This window comes from Anomaloglossus baeobatrachus, chromosome 4 (genome assembly GCF_048569485.1).
Source record: "Anomaloglossus baeobatrachus isolate aAnoBae1 chromosome 4, aAnoBae1.hap1, whole genome shotgun sequence".
Classification (NCBI taxonomy): Eukaryota; Metazoa; Chordata; class Amphibia; order Anura; family Aromobatidae; genus Anomaloglossus; species Anomaloglossus baeobatrachus.
The window spans coordinates 620,656,534-620,671,819 of record NC_134356.1 but is presented as its reverse complement, the minus strand read 5'-3'; the positions used below and the strand labels follow the sequence as shown (position 1 = coordinate 620,671,819).

General features: G+C 50.3%; 1 protein-coding gene across 1 annotated transcript in view; it reads right to left on the bottom strand.

Moving 5' to 3' along the window:
- Positions 1 to 13,326, bottom strand: part of MRPS24 (mitochondrial ribosomal protein S24) — a 35,465-nt gene extending 22,139 nt beyond the window's left edge. Inside the window, exons 1-2 of the mRNA XM_075342961.1 lie at positions 13,263 to 13,326; positions 4,267 to 4,347 (exon numbers count right to left, since the gene is read on the bottom strand). Coding sequence (XP_075199076.1) covers positions 4,267 to 4,347; positions 13,263 to 13,301 — 120 coding nt within the window. The 5' untranslated portion in view covers positions 13,302 to 13,326. The remainder of the gene's footprint in view (positions 1 to 4,266; positions 4,348 to 13,262) is intronic.
- Positions 13,327 to 15,286: the final 1,960 nt, after the last annotated feature.

The window sequence follows — 15,286 nt, the reverse complement described above, 5'->3', positions numbered from 1 at the left end:
CTGCTTTCCACCAGTGTCTCACACTGCTTTTGAGTGACCTTATGCCACCCCTGGTGCAAAAATGTAAGTCATCTAACCATTGGACGACTAGGTGTTGGGCAAAGCTGAAAATTAAACTTATTAGAGAAGATTCAGTCCTCTAAGGTCCAATTGGGCAGATTAAACTTTGCGAAGGACGTATTAATCAAACCGCATACAAGGTTATTCTGGAAAAACAGTTGCTTCTTTCTGCTCAGGCAATGTTCCCCAACTCTGAGGACAGGTTTTTCCAGCTGGACAATGCGCCATGCCACACAGCTAGGTCAATGTGTGGATGAAGGACCACCACATCAAAACCCTGTCATGGCCAGCCCAATCTCCAGACCTGAACCCCATTGAAAACCTCTGGAATGTAATTAAGAGGAAGATTGATAGTCACAAGCCATCAAACAAAGAAGAACTGCTCTCATGTTTACACCAGGAGTGGCATAAGGTCACCCAAAAGTAGTGTGAAGCCTGGTGGAAAGCAGCCAAGAAGCATGAAAGATGGGATTAACAATCATGGATATTCCACAAGATATTGATTTCTGAACTCCTCCTGAGGTAAAACATTAGTAGTATTGTTGCTTCTAAATGATTATGAACTTATTTGCTTTGCATTATTTGAGGTGTGAAAGCACTGTGCATTGTTTTGTTATTTTGACCATTTCTCATTTTCACAAAATAAATGCAAAATGTATTGCTGGAAATTCAGAAACATGTGGTCAGGAGTTTATAGTATAAGGCTATGTGCACACTTACCGGATTTTGCCGCGGATTTTCCGCGGATTTGCTGCATGTTTCGCTGCAGAAAATGTTCATAACATCTCTGCAGTGAATCACCAGCAAATCCTATGGAGAAAAAAAATCCTGTGCGCACTGGGCGGAATTTGACAGCTGCATGTTTTGCTGCGGAAATCCCGCAGCAAAAACAAGTGCATGTCACTTCTTTTCCGCACATCGCTGCAGGATTTCACTCCATTGACTCAATGTTAATCATGAAATCCCGCAGGGAATAACGCAGGCAGCAAATTCTGTGCGGTTCACTGCGTTTTCCTGCGTTATTCCCTGCGGTATTTTGCGGTTTACCTCCGGTAATGTACATCGCCTGTCTGCGGTTTTGCAGGGAAGTGATGTCATTACAGGAAGAGGAAGCCGTGCACAGAGTAAACACACACAGATCACAGACACACACACACATCACAGACATAGAGCACATAGACACAGACACATAGAACACACATAGAAAGAAAACGGAAATATAGAAAACAAAGAACGTGGGCTCCGCTGCATATTTACCTTCCAGCCGAGGTAAGCACACAGCGGCGGCCCGGTATTCTCAGGCTGGGGAGGGAGAGGGGCAGGGGTAATGTCCCCCGCCTCACTCCCCCTCCGGCAGCCGAGAATATCAGCCGCAGCTGCCCCGGCACTGTCGCATCCATTATGCGGCAGCACCGGCGTGTCCTCGGCTCTTCTTGCCACCGTGTAGCAGTGGTGGCAAGGTAATACAAGGGGTTAATGGTGATGGGGGACCACCGCCATTAACCCCAGGCTTGATCATGGCAGCGTCTATGTGACAGCTGACATGATCAACCCGTAAGTAAAGTGAAAAAAACACAGACACCGAAAAATCCTTTATTTTAAATAAAACCAACAAGCCTCGTTCACCATTTTATAAACCCCCCCCAAACAAAGCTCCGGCGTAATCCACCGCTCCGACATCCACAGCTCCGGCTCCGGCGTCCTGCACTGCTGACATCCAGCCGCGACTGTCACAGACACAGGCTGAATGCAGCAGACAGCAGAGGTAATTACCGGTCATTTCCCACGGCCGGTAATGTGAACTCACTGCCGACCGTGGGAAATGTAGCGATCTGTCTATCCCTCTATCTATCCCTCTGTCTGTCTATCTATCTATCTATCCCTCTATCTATTCTTCTGTCTATCTACTATCAGAATTAAATGTATTTTTTTTTTTTTTTTTTTTCTTCAATGTGCTTTATTGCATTGAATGCAATAAAGCACATCCCAACCCGCACGCGGCAAAACCGCGGCAATACCGCGAACAATACCGCGGTAAAACCGCAGCAAACCGCGGCAAACCGCATGCGGTTTTCGGGTGCGGTTTCCCGCGGTTTTTTACCGCGGGTGCGGTAATCTTTGAGAGCATGCGGAATTTTCTCAAGAAAATTCCATTTCCCAGTGCGCACAGAGCCTAAAAGAACAATTTACATTTTACTCAAAAACATAAAGAGAAAAATCAGAAGAACTGAAAAATTGGAGGTGGTCTCTTAATTTTGCCAGTGCTGTGTATGTGTGCATACATACATTATATATATATATATATATATATATATATATATATATATATATATATATATATATATATATATATATATATATATATATATATATATATATATATATGCACACATACACACACACACACATTATATATGATTTTAAAATGTTTCTCTACATATTAATTATTAAGGGCGCTTTATACGCTGCGACATTGCTAGCGATCTCGTTAGCGATGTGACACGCCAGATCACAGATACGATCTGCCGAGATCGCACATGTGACCGGCGCTATAAACCGACCTATGTGCGATCTCGGCAGAACGCATCTGTGATCTGGCGTGTCACATCGCTAACGAGATCGCTAGCGATGTTGCAGTGTGTAAAGCGCCCTTTACAGTTATGTTAGATCCCACAAAACAACATTTGTTAAATTTTAAGACAATGCCCCAGCATGTCGAGGTCGCTGTTATATACTTGTTATAGCGCCCCCTGCTGCTCTTTTCATGCTTAATAAAAATGTCCACATAGTGCGCTCAGCACTGATGGTCACACATGCTCACTGGCTCAGTCCTACAAACCAAATCCCGTAGCACAGATCTGGGCAAAGTGCAGGCCCTTCGGGTGTTCTGACGCAGCCCGTGGACCAGGACAGCCAAGGGGCTGGATTCAGAGGCGTCCCGCACCACGCAGCTGCCCCCTGCCTATTGTCTCACTTTCACTGAAACCTGCATCAGACGCACAACGGCATGGGTCACGCAAGAAACTCCTGTGCTGCAAAAGTCTATTTGTATCCTGTGACCATATGAGTGATATATTGACAAACATGACACATCAGTGGTGAGTGTAGTGATTTCCTCTCCTGTTTTGTGTGGCCTAGGACACGTGGCGAGAAAAACGGTGCAAGTGGCATGTGATAGAAAAAAAATTGCATTCCACTAGGACCAATCTTACCCCAATGTGCGATTGATTTCTCAGCCCTAATCGGACCAAGAAAACAGTCGCAGCATGCTGCGGGTGCAATCCGATCTTGGTTCACTCGCACCCATTCAAGTCTATGGGAGAGAAACATCGCACTGCACTCACAAGGGCATATATCATGCTACAGTATCCACACTGTTCTATAGGGTTCTTCTCCACTTGCGTTTACAAATTCACAGCGACACTCGGCTACAAATGTGAGTGGAGTATCCTGTGTATGTCCTGCGTGTGGTCTGCGTACGGTGTGTGTTTTTTTCCTCACATAGCATCCGTATGACCGCATGCATCCGTATGTGAGCGTCACGCGAGTGCTATGTGAGTGTTTATGCATACCGCGTCAGACTGGCTACCGGAGGAATCTCCAGTAATACCAGGCCTGGCCGCGGTTACCTGCACTGAACTCCGGAGCTGTCACCTGAGCTCCAGAGATCAGCCCACTCTGTCCGCAGCTGTGCTGACCTGAACAGCAATCGCTGGGGAATCAATCACTCGGCACTCGCTGTTCAGGCTGCACTCCGGAGCTCAGGTGACAGCTCCGGAATTCAGTGCATGTAACCGTGGCCAGGACTGGTAGTACTGGAGATTCCTCCGGTAGCCAGTCTGACGCGGTATGCAAGTGTCAAGGATCTGTATGACATGCGCATGCCACCCGAATTCTGATTTTTTTTCTCGCTCCCATAGGATTGCATGGGGGTGCGAGAGCTGAGACTCGGTGAAATCGCAGCATGCTTCAATTTCACCGAGAGCACGAGACGTGCCGTAAGACATTTAGCAAGAGGACACGGCCTCATTGATTAACACTGGTGCGAGTGCGATCCGATTTTCTATCTGATCGCACTCGCACATAGAAATCGCAAGTGGAGAAGAGCCCATAATGTGATCACCATTGAACAAGACAAAATCAGACCCAAGTCCGTGTGTTACAATGTTATAGTAGAAAAATAAAGGCCATAACAGATCTTCTTACCTTTAGGCAAACGGAGCTCGTCTGAATACAGCGAATCTGAGAATGTCGGGGCCAAGAACCGTCTAATCCTCTCACCAAAACCTACAAAGAAAAACACACCATGTTCAGCAGTTCAGAGTGGGATCACTGTGTCCGCAGAGAAGACGCCCGGCCAGGGCTACAGAAGCCCAGGAAAAAATTATCCAGTGCAGAGTAGGCAGGGGTTAAAAATGTTCAAATAATGCTGTAGCGGTATTGGCACCAAACAGGTTCTTTAGGGATAAAATCCAACGCATTTGACAACGGTTATGTCTTAGGCCTCTTCACACATCCGTATTTTGCCTTCAGTTGCAATCCGTTGCATTTTGAAAAAAAAAAACGGATCTAGCGCTGGATCCGTTTTTTTCTCATTGACTTGTATTAGCGACAAATGGCCTCACGTTTCATCGGTTGTTCGACAGATCCGTCGAAAAATGTTTGTCCATCGGACGGAGGCGACATCCACAGCAACGTTTTTTGTTTGCGTCGAAAAAACGGACAGCGACGGATCTTTCGCCGTCCGTCGTTTGTTAGAATGGAAGCCTATGGGCGCAGGATCCGTCGAAACCGTCATATGACTGATTCCGGCGACGGATCCGTCAGAAGAATCCCTCCCTCCCATCCTCTTCCGGATTTCGGACAAAACTCATCATTACAAGTCTGAAGGTGCGTAAAAGATCATCGAACCGCATACGGATCATCTGTGCAGCATCCAATTGTGACTGATATATTGCAATTATAAACCTACAAACTGTGTTTGATCCTGCGCATGTCACACTGCTGATGCCACATGGATGGAAAAACAAACACACAGATTTTTGGATGAAACTCAGACAATTTTTCATCCGCTCATCTGTCCGTGGCCTTAAAGGAGTGGTTCCAGCAATGTCTAAGCAGTGTCCCCAGGGCCACGTGATATTGTTATGACACGCTAGCTCCACGACTAATCAGCTCTGGCTTCCTTCTTCCCACCCTCGGACGTATGAGCAGGAAGTCAGCGCTGCGCTCACATCCTGCTCAAATATCCGAAGGCAGGGAGACAGACAGCGGGCAATGATTGGTCACAGGGCCCGCGTGTCATAATGTCACATGGGCCCTGGGAATGCAGCTTTATGTATGGTCATGTATAAAATAGTCTCCCCAGAGGACATGAGCTTGCGATCATCATATATATAGTACATAACAAAAGTTTGGACACACCTTCTCATTCAAAGAGATTTCATTATTTTCATGACTCTAAAAGAAGGGAATTTTGTTTACTTACCGTAAATTCCTTTTCTTCTAGCTCTAATTGGGAGACCCAGACAATTGGGTGTATAGCTACTGCCTCCGGAGGCCACACAAAGTATTACACTTAAAAGTGTAAGGCCCCTCCCCTTCTGCCTATACACCCCCCGTGGGATCACGGGCTCCTCAGTTTTAGTGCAAAAGCAAGAAGGAGGAAAGCCAATAAACTGGTTTAAGCAAATTCAATCCGAAGGAATATCGGAGAACTGAAACCATTCAACATGAACAACATGTGTATACAAAAAAAAAGGGGCGGGTGCTGGGTCTCCCAATTAGAGCTAGAAGAAAAGGAATTTACGGTAAGTAAACAAAATTCCCTTCTTCTTTGTCGCTCTATTGGGAGACCCAGACAATTGGGATGTCCAAAAGCAATCCCTGGGTGGGTAAAATAATACCTCGTGATAGGGTCGTAAAACGGCCCTTTTCTACAGGTGGGCAACCGCCGCCTGAAGGACTTGTCTACCTAGGCTGGCGTCCGCCGAAGCATAGGTATGCACCTGATAATGCTTGGTAAAAGTGTGCAGACTCGACCAGGTGGCCGCCTGGCACACCTGCTGAGCCGTAGCCTGGTGCCGTAATGCCCAGGACGCACCCACGGCTCTGGTAGAATGGGCGGCTCTGGTAGAACGGGCCTTCAGCCCTGAGGGAACCGGAAGCCCCGCAGAACGGTAGGCTTCAAGAATTGGTTCCTTGATCCACCGAGCCAGGGTGGATTTGGAAGCTTGCGACCCTTTACGCTGACCAGCGACCAGGACAAAGAGTGCATCCGAGCGGCGCAGAGGCGCCGTGCGGGAAATGTAGATTCTGAGTGCTCTCACCAGATCCAACAAATGCAAATCCTTTTCACATTGATGAACTGGATGAGGACACAAAGAAGGTAAGGAGATATCCTGATTGAGATGAAAGGGGGATACCACCTTAGGGAGAAACTCCGGAATCGGGCGCAGAACCACCTTGTCCTGGTGAAACACCAGGAAGGGAGATTTGCATGACAGCGCTGCTAGCTCGGACACTCTCCGAAGAGACGTGACCGCTACTAGAAAGGCCACTTTCTGTGAAAGGCGAGAAAGGGAAACATCCCTCATAGGCTCGAAAGGCGGCTTCTGGAGAGCAATTAGAACCCTGTTCAGATCCCAGGGCTCTAACGGCCGCTTGTAAGGAGGGACGATATGACAAACCCCTTGCAGGAACGTGCGTACCTGAGGAAGTCGTGCTAGGCGCTTCTGAAAAAATACAGATAGCGCTGAGACTTGTCCTTTAAGGGAGCCGAGCGACAAACCTTTTTCCAACCCGGATTGCAGGAAGGAAAGAAAGTAGGCAATGCAAATGGCCAGGGAGAAACTCCCCGAGTAGAGCACCAAGATAAGAATATCTTCCACGTCCTGTGGTAGATCTTGGCGGACGTTGGTTTCCTGGCCTGTCTCATGGTGGTAATGACCTCTTGAGATAATCCTGAAGACGCTAGGATCCAGGACTCAATGGCCACACAGTCAGGTTCAGGGCCGCAGAATTCAGATGGAAAAACGGCCCTTGAGACAGCAAGTCTGGTCGGTCTGGTAGTGCCCACGGTTGACCCACCGTGAGATGCCACAGATCTGGGTACCACGACCTCCTTGGCCAGTCTGGAGCGACGAGGATGGCGCGGCAGCAGTCGGACCTGATCTTGCGTAGCACTCTGGGCAACAGTGCCAGAGGTGGAAACACATAAGGAAGCCGGAACTGCGACCAATCTTGAACTAAGGCGTCCGCCGCCAGAGCCCTTTGATCGTGAGACCGTGCCATGAAAGCCGGAACTTTGTTGTTGTGCCGGGACGCCATTAGGTCGACGTCCGGCATCCCCCAGCGGTGACAGATCTCCTGAAACACGTCCGGGTGAAGAGACCATTCCCCCGCGTCCATACCCTGGCGACTGAGGAAGTCTGCTTCCCAGTTTTCTACGCCCGGGATGTGAACTGCGGATATGGTGGATGCCGTGTCTTCCACCCACATCAGAATCCGCCGGACTTCCTGGAAGGCTTGCCGACTGCGTGTTCCGCCTTGGTGGTTGATGTATGCCACCGCTGTGGAGTTGTCCGACTGTATTCGGATCTGCTTGCCTTCCAGCCACTGTCGGAAGGCTTGTAGGGCCAGATACACTGCCCTGATTTCCAGAACATTGATCTGAAGGGTGGACTCCTGCTGAGTCCACATACCTTGAGCCCTGTGGTGGAGAAAAACTGCTCCCCACCCTGACAGACTCGCGTCCGTTGTGACCACCGCCCAGGATGGGGGTAGGAAAGACTTTCCTATTGACAATGAGGTGGGAAGAAGCCACCACTGAAGAGAATCCTTGGCCGCCTGAGAAAGGGAGACGTTCCTGTCTAGGGACGTCGACTTCCCGTCCCATTGGCGGAGAATGTCCCATTGTAGTGGACGCAGATGAAACTGCGCGAAAGGGACTGCCTCCATTGCTGCTACCATCTTCCCCAAGAAGTGCATGAGGCGTCTCAAGGGGTGCGACTGGCCCTGAAGGAGAGATTGCACCCCTGTCTGTAGTGAACGCTGTTTGTCCAGCGGAAGCATCACTATCGCTGAGCGAGTATGAAACTCCATGCCAAGATATGTTATCGATTGGGTCGGGGTCAGATTTGACTTTGAAAAGTTGATGATCCACCCGAAACTCTGGAGAGTCTCCAGCGCAACGTTCAGGCTGTGTTGGCATGCCTCTTGAGAGGGTGCCTTGACAAGTAGATCGTCCAAGTAAGGGATCACAGAGTGACCCTGAGAGTGCAGGACTGCTACTACTGCTGCCATGACTTTGGTGAAGACCCGTGGGGCTGTCGCCAGACCGAAAGGCAGGGCTACGAACTGAAGGTGTTCGTCTCCTATAACGAAGCGTAGAAAACGCTGGTGCTCTGGAGCAATCGGCACGTGGAGATAAGCATCTTTGATGTCTATTGATGCTAGGAAATCTCCTTGCGACATTGAGGCGATGACGGAGCGGAGGGATTCCATCCGGAACCGCCTGGTTTTCACTTGCTTGTTGAGCAGTTTTAGGTCCAGAACAGGACGGAAAGACCCGTCCTTTTTTGGCACCACAAACAAATTGGAGTAAAAACCGTGACCTTGCTCCTGAAGAGGAACAGGGATCACCACTCCCTCTGCCTTTAGAGAGCACACCGCTTGCAGAAGAGCATCGGCTCGGTCGGGAGGCGGAGAAGTTCTGAAGAATCGAGTTGGAGGACGAGAACTGAACTCTATCCTGTACCCGTGAGACAGAATGTCTCTCACCCAACGGTCTTTGACCTGTGGCAGCCAAATGTCGCCAAAGCGGGAGAGCCTGCCACCGACCGAGGATGCGGAGAGAGGAGGCCGAAAGTCATGAGGAAGCCGCCTTGGTAGCGGTTCCTCCGGCTGCTTTCTTTGGGCGTGACTGAGCCCGCCAAGAATCTGAGCTCCTCTGATCCTTTTGAGTCCTTTTGGACGAGGAGAATTGGGACTTGCCCGAGCCTCGAAAGGACCGAAACCTCGACTGTCCCTTCCTCTGTTGGGGTTTGTTTAGTCTGGGCTGAGGTAAGGAAGAATCCTTACCCTTGGACTGTTTAATGATTTCATCCAATCTCTCACCAAACAGTCTGTCCCCAGAAACTGGCAAACTGGTTAAGCACTTCTTGGAAGCAGAATCTGCCTTCCATTCCCTTAACCACAAGGCTCTGCGTAAAACCACGGAGTTGGCGGACGCCACTGCCGTACGGCTCGTAGAGTCCAGGACAGCATTAATAGCGTAAGACGCAAATGCAGACATTTGAGAGGTTAATGACGCTACTTGCGGAACAGATGTACGTGTGACAGTGTCAATCTGCGCAAGACCAGCTGAAATAGCTTGGAGTGCCCATACAGCTGCGAATGCTGGAGCAAACGACGCGCCGATAGCTTCATAGATGGATTTCAACCAGAGCTCCATCTGTCTGTCAGTGGCATCTTTAAGTGAAGCCCCATCTTCCACTGCAACTATGGATCTAGCCGCAAGCCTGGAGATTGGAGGATCCACCTTTGGACACTGGGTCCAGCTCTTGACCACGTCAGGGGGAAAGGGATAACGTGTATCCTTAAGACGTTTGGAGAAACGCTTATCTGGATAAGCGTGGTGTTTCTGAACTGCTTCTCTGAAGTCAGAGTGGTCTAGAAAAGTACTCAATTTACGCTTGGGATACCTGAAATGGAATTTCTCCTGTTGTGAAGCTGACTCCTCCACTGGAGGAGCTGGGGGAGAAATATCCAACATTTTATTGATGGACGCTATGAGATCATTCACTATTGCGTCACCATCAGGTGTATCCAGATTGAGAGCGGTCTCAGGATCAGAATCCTGATCCGCTACCTCTGCCTCATCATACAGAGAGTCCTCCTGCTGGGACCCTGACCAGTGTGATGAAGTCGAGGGTCGCTCCCAGCGAGCTCGCTTAGGCTGTCTGGGACTGTCGTCCGTGTCAGAGCCTTCACCCTGGGATGCATGGGACCCCCCCGGAGCACGGATTTGTTCCAAATGAGGGGGGCCAGGGAGCATTGAATCAACAGTGCCCATGGTCTGAGTTACCGGTCTGGACTGCAAAGTCTCTAGGATTTTAGTCATAGTCACAGACAATTTATCAGCAAAAACTGCAAACTCCGTCCCTGTCACCTGGACAGTGTTCACAGGTGGTTCTCCTTGGGCCACCTCTAGCAGAGACCCCGGCTGAGCAAGTGCTACAGGGGCCGAACATTGCACACAATGGGGGTCAGTGGCACCTGCCGGTAGAACAGCCTCACATGCGGTACAAGCGGCATAGAAAGCCTGTGCCTTGGCCCCCTTGCTTTTTGCGGACGACATGCTGTTGTCTAGCAATCTAGGAGGGTATATAGCCAAGAATAGCGACCGTACAGTGCAATGTATAGCATACAGTACAAATGAACACTTCGGCACAAGTGGGGTCAGCACCTCAGGTGCTGCTTACCGCCCGCTCAAAAGCGGGTGTGTGGTCGCCAGAGTCCCGTGTCTGGGTCTCCCAGAGCTTGTCTCCCCTCTCCAGCTCAGACTGCAAACAGGAATGGCTGCCGGCGTCCTGTGAAGAGGGGCGGGCCGTGGGCGTGCCCCAGACAAAGTGCGGGAAACTGGCGTCCCACTGTGCCCAGTGAGGGGGCTGGAGTATGCTAAGCAGACTCCAGCCCTCGGCGCTGACGTTCTGAACAGCGTCCCGCCCTTCCCCTGACTGGCAGGCCTGGGGGCGGGAACGAAACGAAACTAGGCCGCAAAAGCCGGGGACTCGATTTATAAGCGCGGCCGTCGTATAAGCACGGCCAGTGCGGAAGTCCCCGGCGCACCACAAGTCCCAGCCGCGCCGCAGTGTAAAAAACCGCCGGCAGCGGCCGGCGCGGCAGTTCCTAATACATAAACTCACTCAGCAAAGCTGCAGTGAGTAATAGCACAAGCGCGCCGCGCTGCTGCCCCCGGCGCACTAACACACCCAGCAACGCTGGTGTGTGTGTGCGCGATTTGCACGGGGACACAGAGTACCTTAATGTAGCAGGGCCCTGTCCCTGACGATACTCAGCTCCATGTCCAGCAGATTCCCAGGGCTGTGGATGGAGCACGGTCTCCTGTGCCTGGAGACCGATAGGATCTCACTTCACCCAGAGCCCTAAGGGGATGGGGAAGGAAAGCAGCATGTGGGCTCCAGCCTCCGTACCCGCAATGGGTACCTCAACCTTAACAAACACCTCCGACAAAAGTGGGGTGAGAAGGGAGCATGCTGGGGGCCCTAGTATGGGCCCTCTTTTCTTCCATCCGACATAGTCAGCAGCTGCTGCTGACTAAACAGTGGAGCTATGCGTGGATGTCTGACCTCCTTCGCACAAAGCATGAAAACTGAGGAGCCCGTGATCCCACGGGGGGTGTATAGGCAGAAGGGGAGGGGCCTTACACTTTTAAGTGTAATACTTTGTGTGGCCTCCGGAGGCAGTAGCTATACACCCAATTGTCTGGGTCTCCCAATAGAGCGACAAAGAAATTGTAGATTCCCATTGAAGACATCAAAACTATGAATGAAACCATGTGGAATGAAATACTTAAAAAAGTGTGAAACAACTGAAAATATGCCTGATATTTTAGGTTCTTCACAGTAGCCACCTTTTGCTTTGATTACTGCTTTGCACACTCTTGGCCTTCTCTTGTTGAGCTTCAAGAGGTAGTCACCGGAAATGGTTTTCCAACAGTCTTGAAGGAGTTCCCAGAGATGCTTAGCACTTGTTGGCCCTTTTGCCTTCACTCTGTGGTCCAGGTCACCCCAAACCATCTTGATTGGGTTCAGGTCTGGTGACTGTGGAGGCCAGGTCATCTGGTGTAGCACCCCATCACTCTCCTTCTTAGTCAAATAGCCCTTAAACAGCCTGGAGGTGTGTTTGGGGTCAATGTCCTGTTGAAAAATAAATGATGGTCCAACTAAACGCAAACCGGATGGAATAGCACGCCGCTGCAAGAAGCTGTGGTAGCCATGCTGGTTCTGTATGCCTTACATTTTGAATAAATCCTCAACAGTGTCTCCAGCAAAGCCCCCCCACACCATCACCCCTCCTCCACCATGCTTCACAGTGGGAACCAGGCATGGAGAGTCCATCCGTTCACCTTTTCTGCATCGCACAAAGACACGGTGGTTGGATCCAAAGATCTCAAATTGGACTCATCAGACCAAAGCACAGATTTCCACTGGTCTAATGTCCATTCCTTGTGTTCTGTAGCCCAAACAAGTCTCTTCTGCTTGTTGCCTGTCCTTAGCAGTGGTTTCCTAGCAGCTATTTTACCATGAAGGCTGCTGCACAAAGTCTCCTCTATATAGTTGTTCTAGAGATGAGGAGTGTCCAAACTTTTGGTCTGTACTGTATATATATTTTAGTACAAGCGATAGGATGATCGCTTATACACGGCATGTATATATACACATACCTGCCATATTTATACAATACCTATGTATATGGTATTGCAGTATATAGTGAACATCCCGGCTTCCTTTGACTCCCAGCACACGGCTGAGCTTCAGACAAGTGACAAGATGGCAGTGACGTAGTCTTTTAGCAGACCCCTGCAACCACGTACATCTTCGTAAACGGTAAATGTCAGAGGGCACGTGTAAATACAAGCAATTTAATTAAAATTTCCAGCCATTCTTGAGATATTAACACTTTTGTTTTCAGCTTGTTGCCTTGGAGACCGACCACCACTGCCAGACAGCAGAACGAGCACAGGGCTGACAAGGGCTTTGCTATTCAGCTTGTAAGCGCTGCTTTGACTCTTGCCAGGATCACCGGAGTGCGCCGTTTCCACCTAATCCTGGACGTCTTCAGCACAGCGCTTACATGATAGAAAACAACGGTGGTCGGTTTCCTAGGAAACAAGCCATAAACAAAAAGTGTTTATAAAAAAAAAAGCACAAAGCTGAATGTGCTGACAACTACTAAATAAAAACAGATCTATAAAAATAGGAAAAACCTATAAAAATAAATGGTCCGAACAGGTATAATATGATTACCAGACACAGGGGAAAAACAACAGGAAACAAAAGCAGCCATAAAGCAAATACATCCACATGATGCAAAGCTGCACATATGCACCGCCACTTACTACAGCAGACAAAACCGAATAACGCCCCCCCTCCCGGTGACCCCAATGTCCCCGTTACCTGCAGCCGGCTCAATGCGCTGCACATGGGCGCCGCCATCTTTGGAATGTACCACAGCGCTCTCCGTAGGGAGGAAACGCTCGATTTCGCCATTTACTGACCACAGCGACATCTAGAGGACGAAGTGGAGAATGTCTTCTGCTGTAAAAGCATCATCCTCGCAAGCGGACTGAAACATTGCACCGAATGCACTGCAGCTGCTGGATAATAGTGTCTGCTGCCTGGTCAGTCACTGTTTTGCCTCTACTAACAGATATTTCAGGGACAGACACAGTGTCCTTTGTCTACAGACCTGGGGTCATGTGATACCAAGCACATGTCATGAATAGGACACTTCTTGGGCATCTACTGAGCCACATACAGACATGTACAATGGCCATTATGAGCTGGTGCAGATTATTATAAGATGTATGTGTGACGCCCCTGGACTATTCAGGTCATCACAGGGTACTGCACAAACTGCCCTTCCCGTGCAGGACTCAACCCCCCATGGTTCTGGGTCTCCATCTTGCTTGCAGTGCTGCCTCCATCAGCATTCACAAATCCTAGATACACCCTGCACCACACCTGTCAGGCACACCAGTGGGCTGCTTAAGCAGGAATAGGGCCGCCCACCTAGGGGTCAGGCAGGGAGGTGGGAGGTGTCAAGTGAGTTCGGTGGTAGCCCTCGAGCTGTGAGGAGCTCTGAGGAATCTGAGAGTTGGAGCTGCCAGGGGAGAAGCCGACTAGGTCGCAAACGGTGGTCTGGACCTAGAGGAGTCGGACCCCCGGTCGCAGGGGATTGAGGCCAGGTGCCTGGGACCTGTCAAGGAGGACGGTCAGCAGCCTGGTCCTATCACCGGTCCGGGACCGAAGGCACGACAGGGTACACACGGACCCTAGGTCGGGGAGAAGCTTCAGGCAACCCAGCAATTAACCTGCGGAGAATGGGGCCTTTATGGACTGTTCCCACCAGCTCCAGAATCGGGGCACTAGCGCAACAAGGGGGATAGGGCTTTCCTAGCAAGCAGCCCACTGAAATCCCAAGCGTGAGCTCCTGAGAGCAGGCTCCTCCACTTAGCCACAGTGGTGAGCGGGGCCTGGAAAGCTCCAAGCTACAGGCCACAACGGACAATCTAAAACTTAGTGCCAGGAGGCAGGTTACAGACCACCAGCAGTACTGTGGGGGACGGGACCCGGACGAGCTTCCCCCGAGAGGCAACGCCATTCAGAGACTTGGTTTACTCTGTTGTCAGCGTCTGCTTCATTGCTGAGTGAGTACCCGACTGACCCCTGCACTGCACACCCGCATCCCTATCCAGAGTCCCGGGGCCTACCCCTACCCGTAGAGAGCAACGTCACCAAGCTGCCCCACTCCATCACGCCAGGTACTCCCAACAGCAGCGGCGGTACTCAATTAGAGCACACCACGGGTGGCGTCACAAACTACACCAAATCCCCTGTAAATACTCCCTTTCCATTTGAGTGTGGCCCCTAAGTCCCCGGGTCCGTAGACCCTCGACCCACGAACGATTACCATCGGAGCGGTCCGATCCGCTGCTGGGGCAGCACATATGCCAATTTCAGTATCAATATTTTGGCCGCACCGCGGTTTCCCATCCTGCCAACACCATCTATCATTTTCTGATCAGCTGGGTTCCGACAACCGGCACCACCACCAATCAGCTGCTCTCGGTGTTGGCGGGTGCAGCAGGCTGCTGGAATTGCTCAGTTCTGGAGCTGCTCCGTCTTCTGATAGAGGCCGCGGCCGGCAACTGCACATCCACCTCCTATTGATTCGATTTAACTTAACATTTGGTAGAAACCTTTGTTTGCGATTACAGAGGTCAGACGTTTCCTGTAGATCTTGACCAGGTTTGCACACACTGCAGCAGTGATTTTGTCCCACTTGTCCATACAGATCTTCTCCAGATCTTTCAGGTTTCAGGGCTGTCACTGGCCAACATTGAGTTTCAGCTCCTCCAAAGATTTTCTATTGGGTTCAGGTCTGGAGACTGGCTAGGCCACTCCAGGACATTGAAATG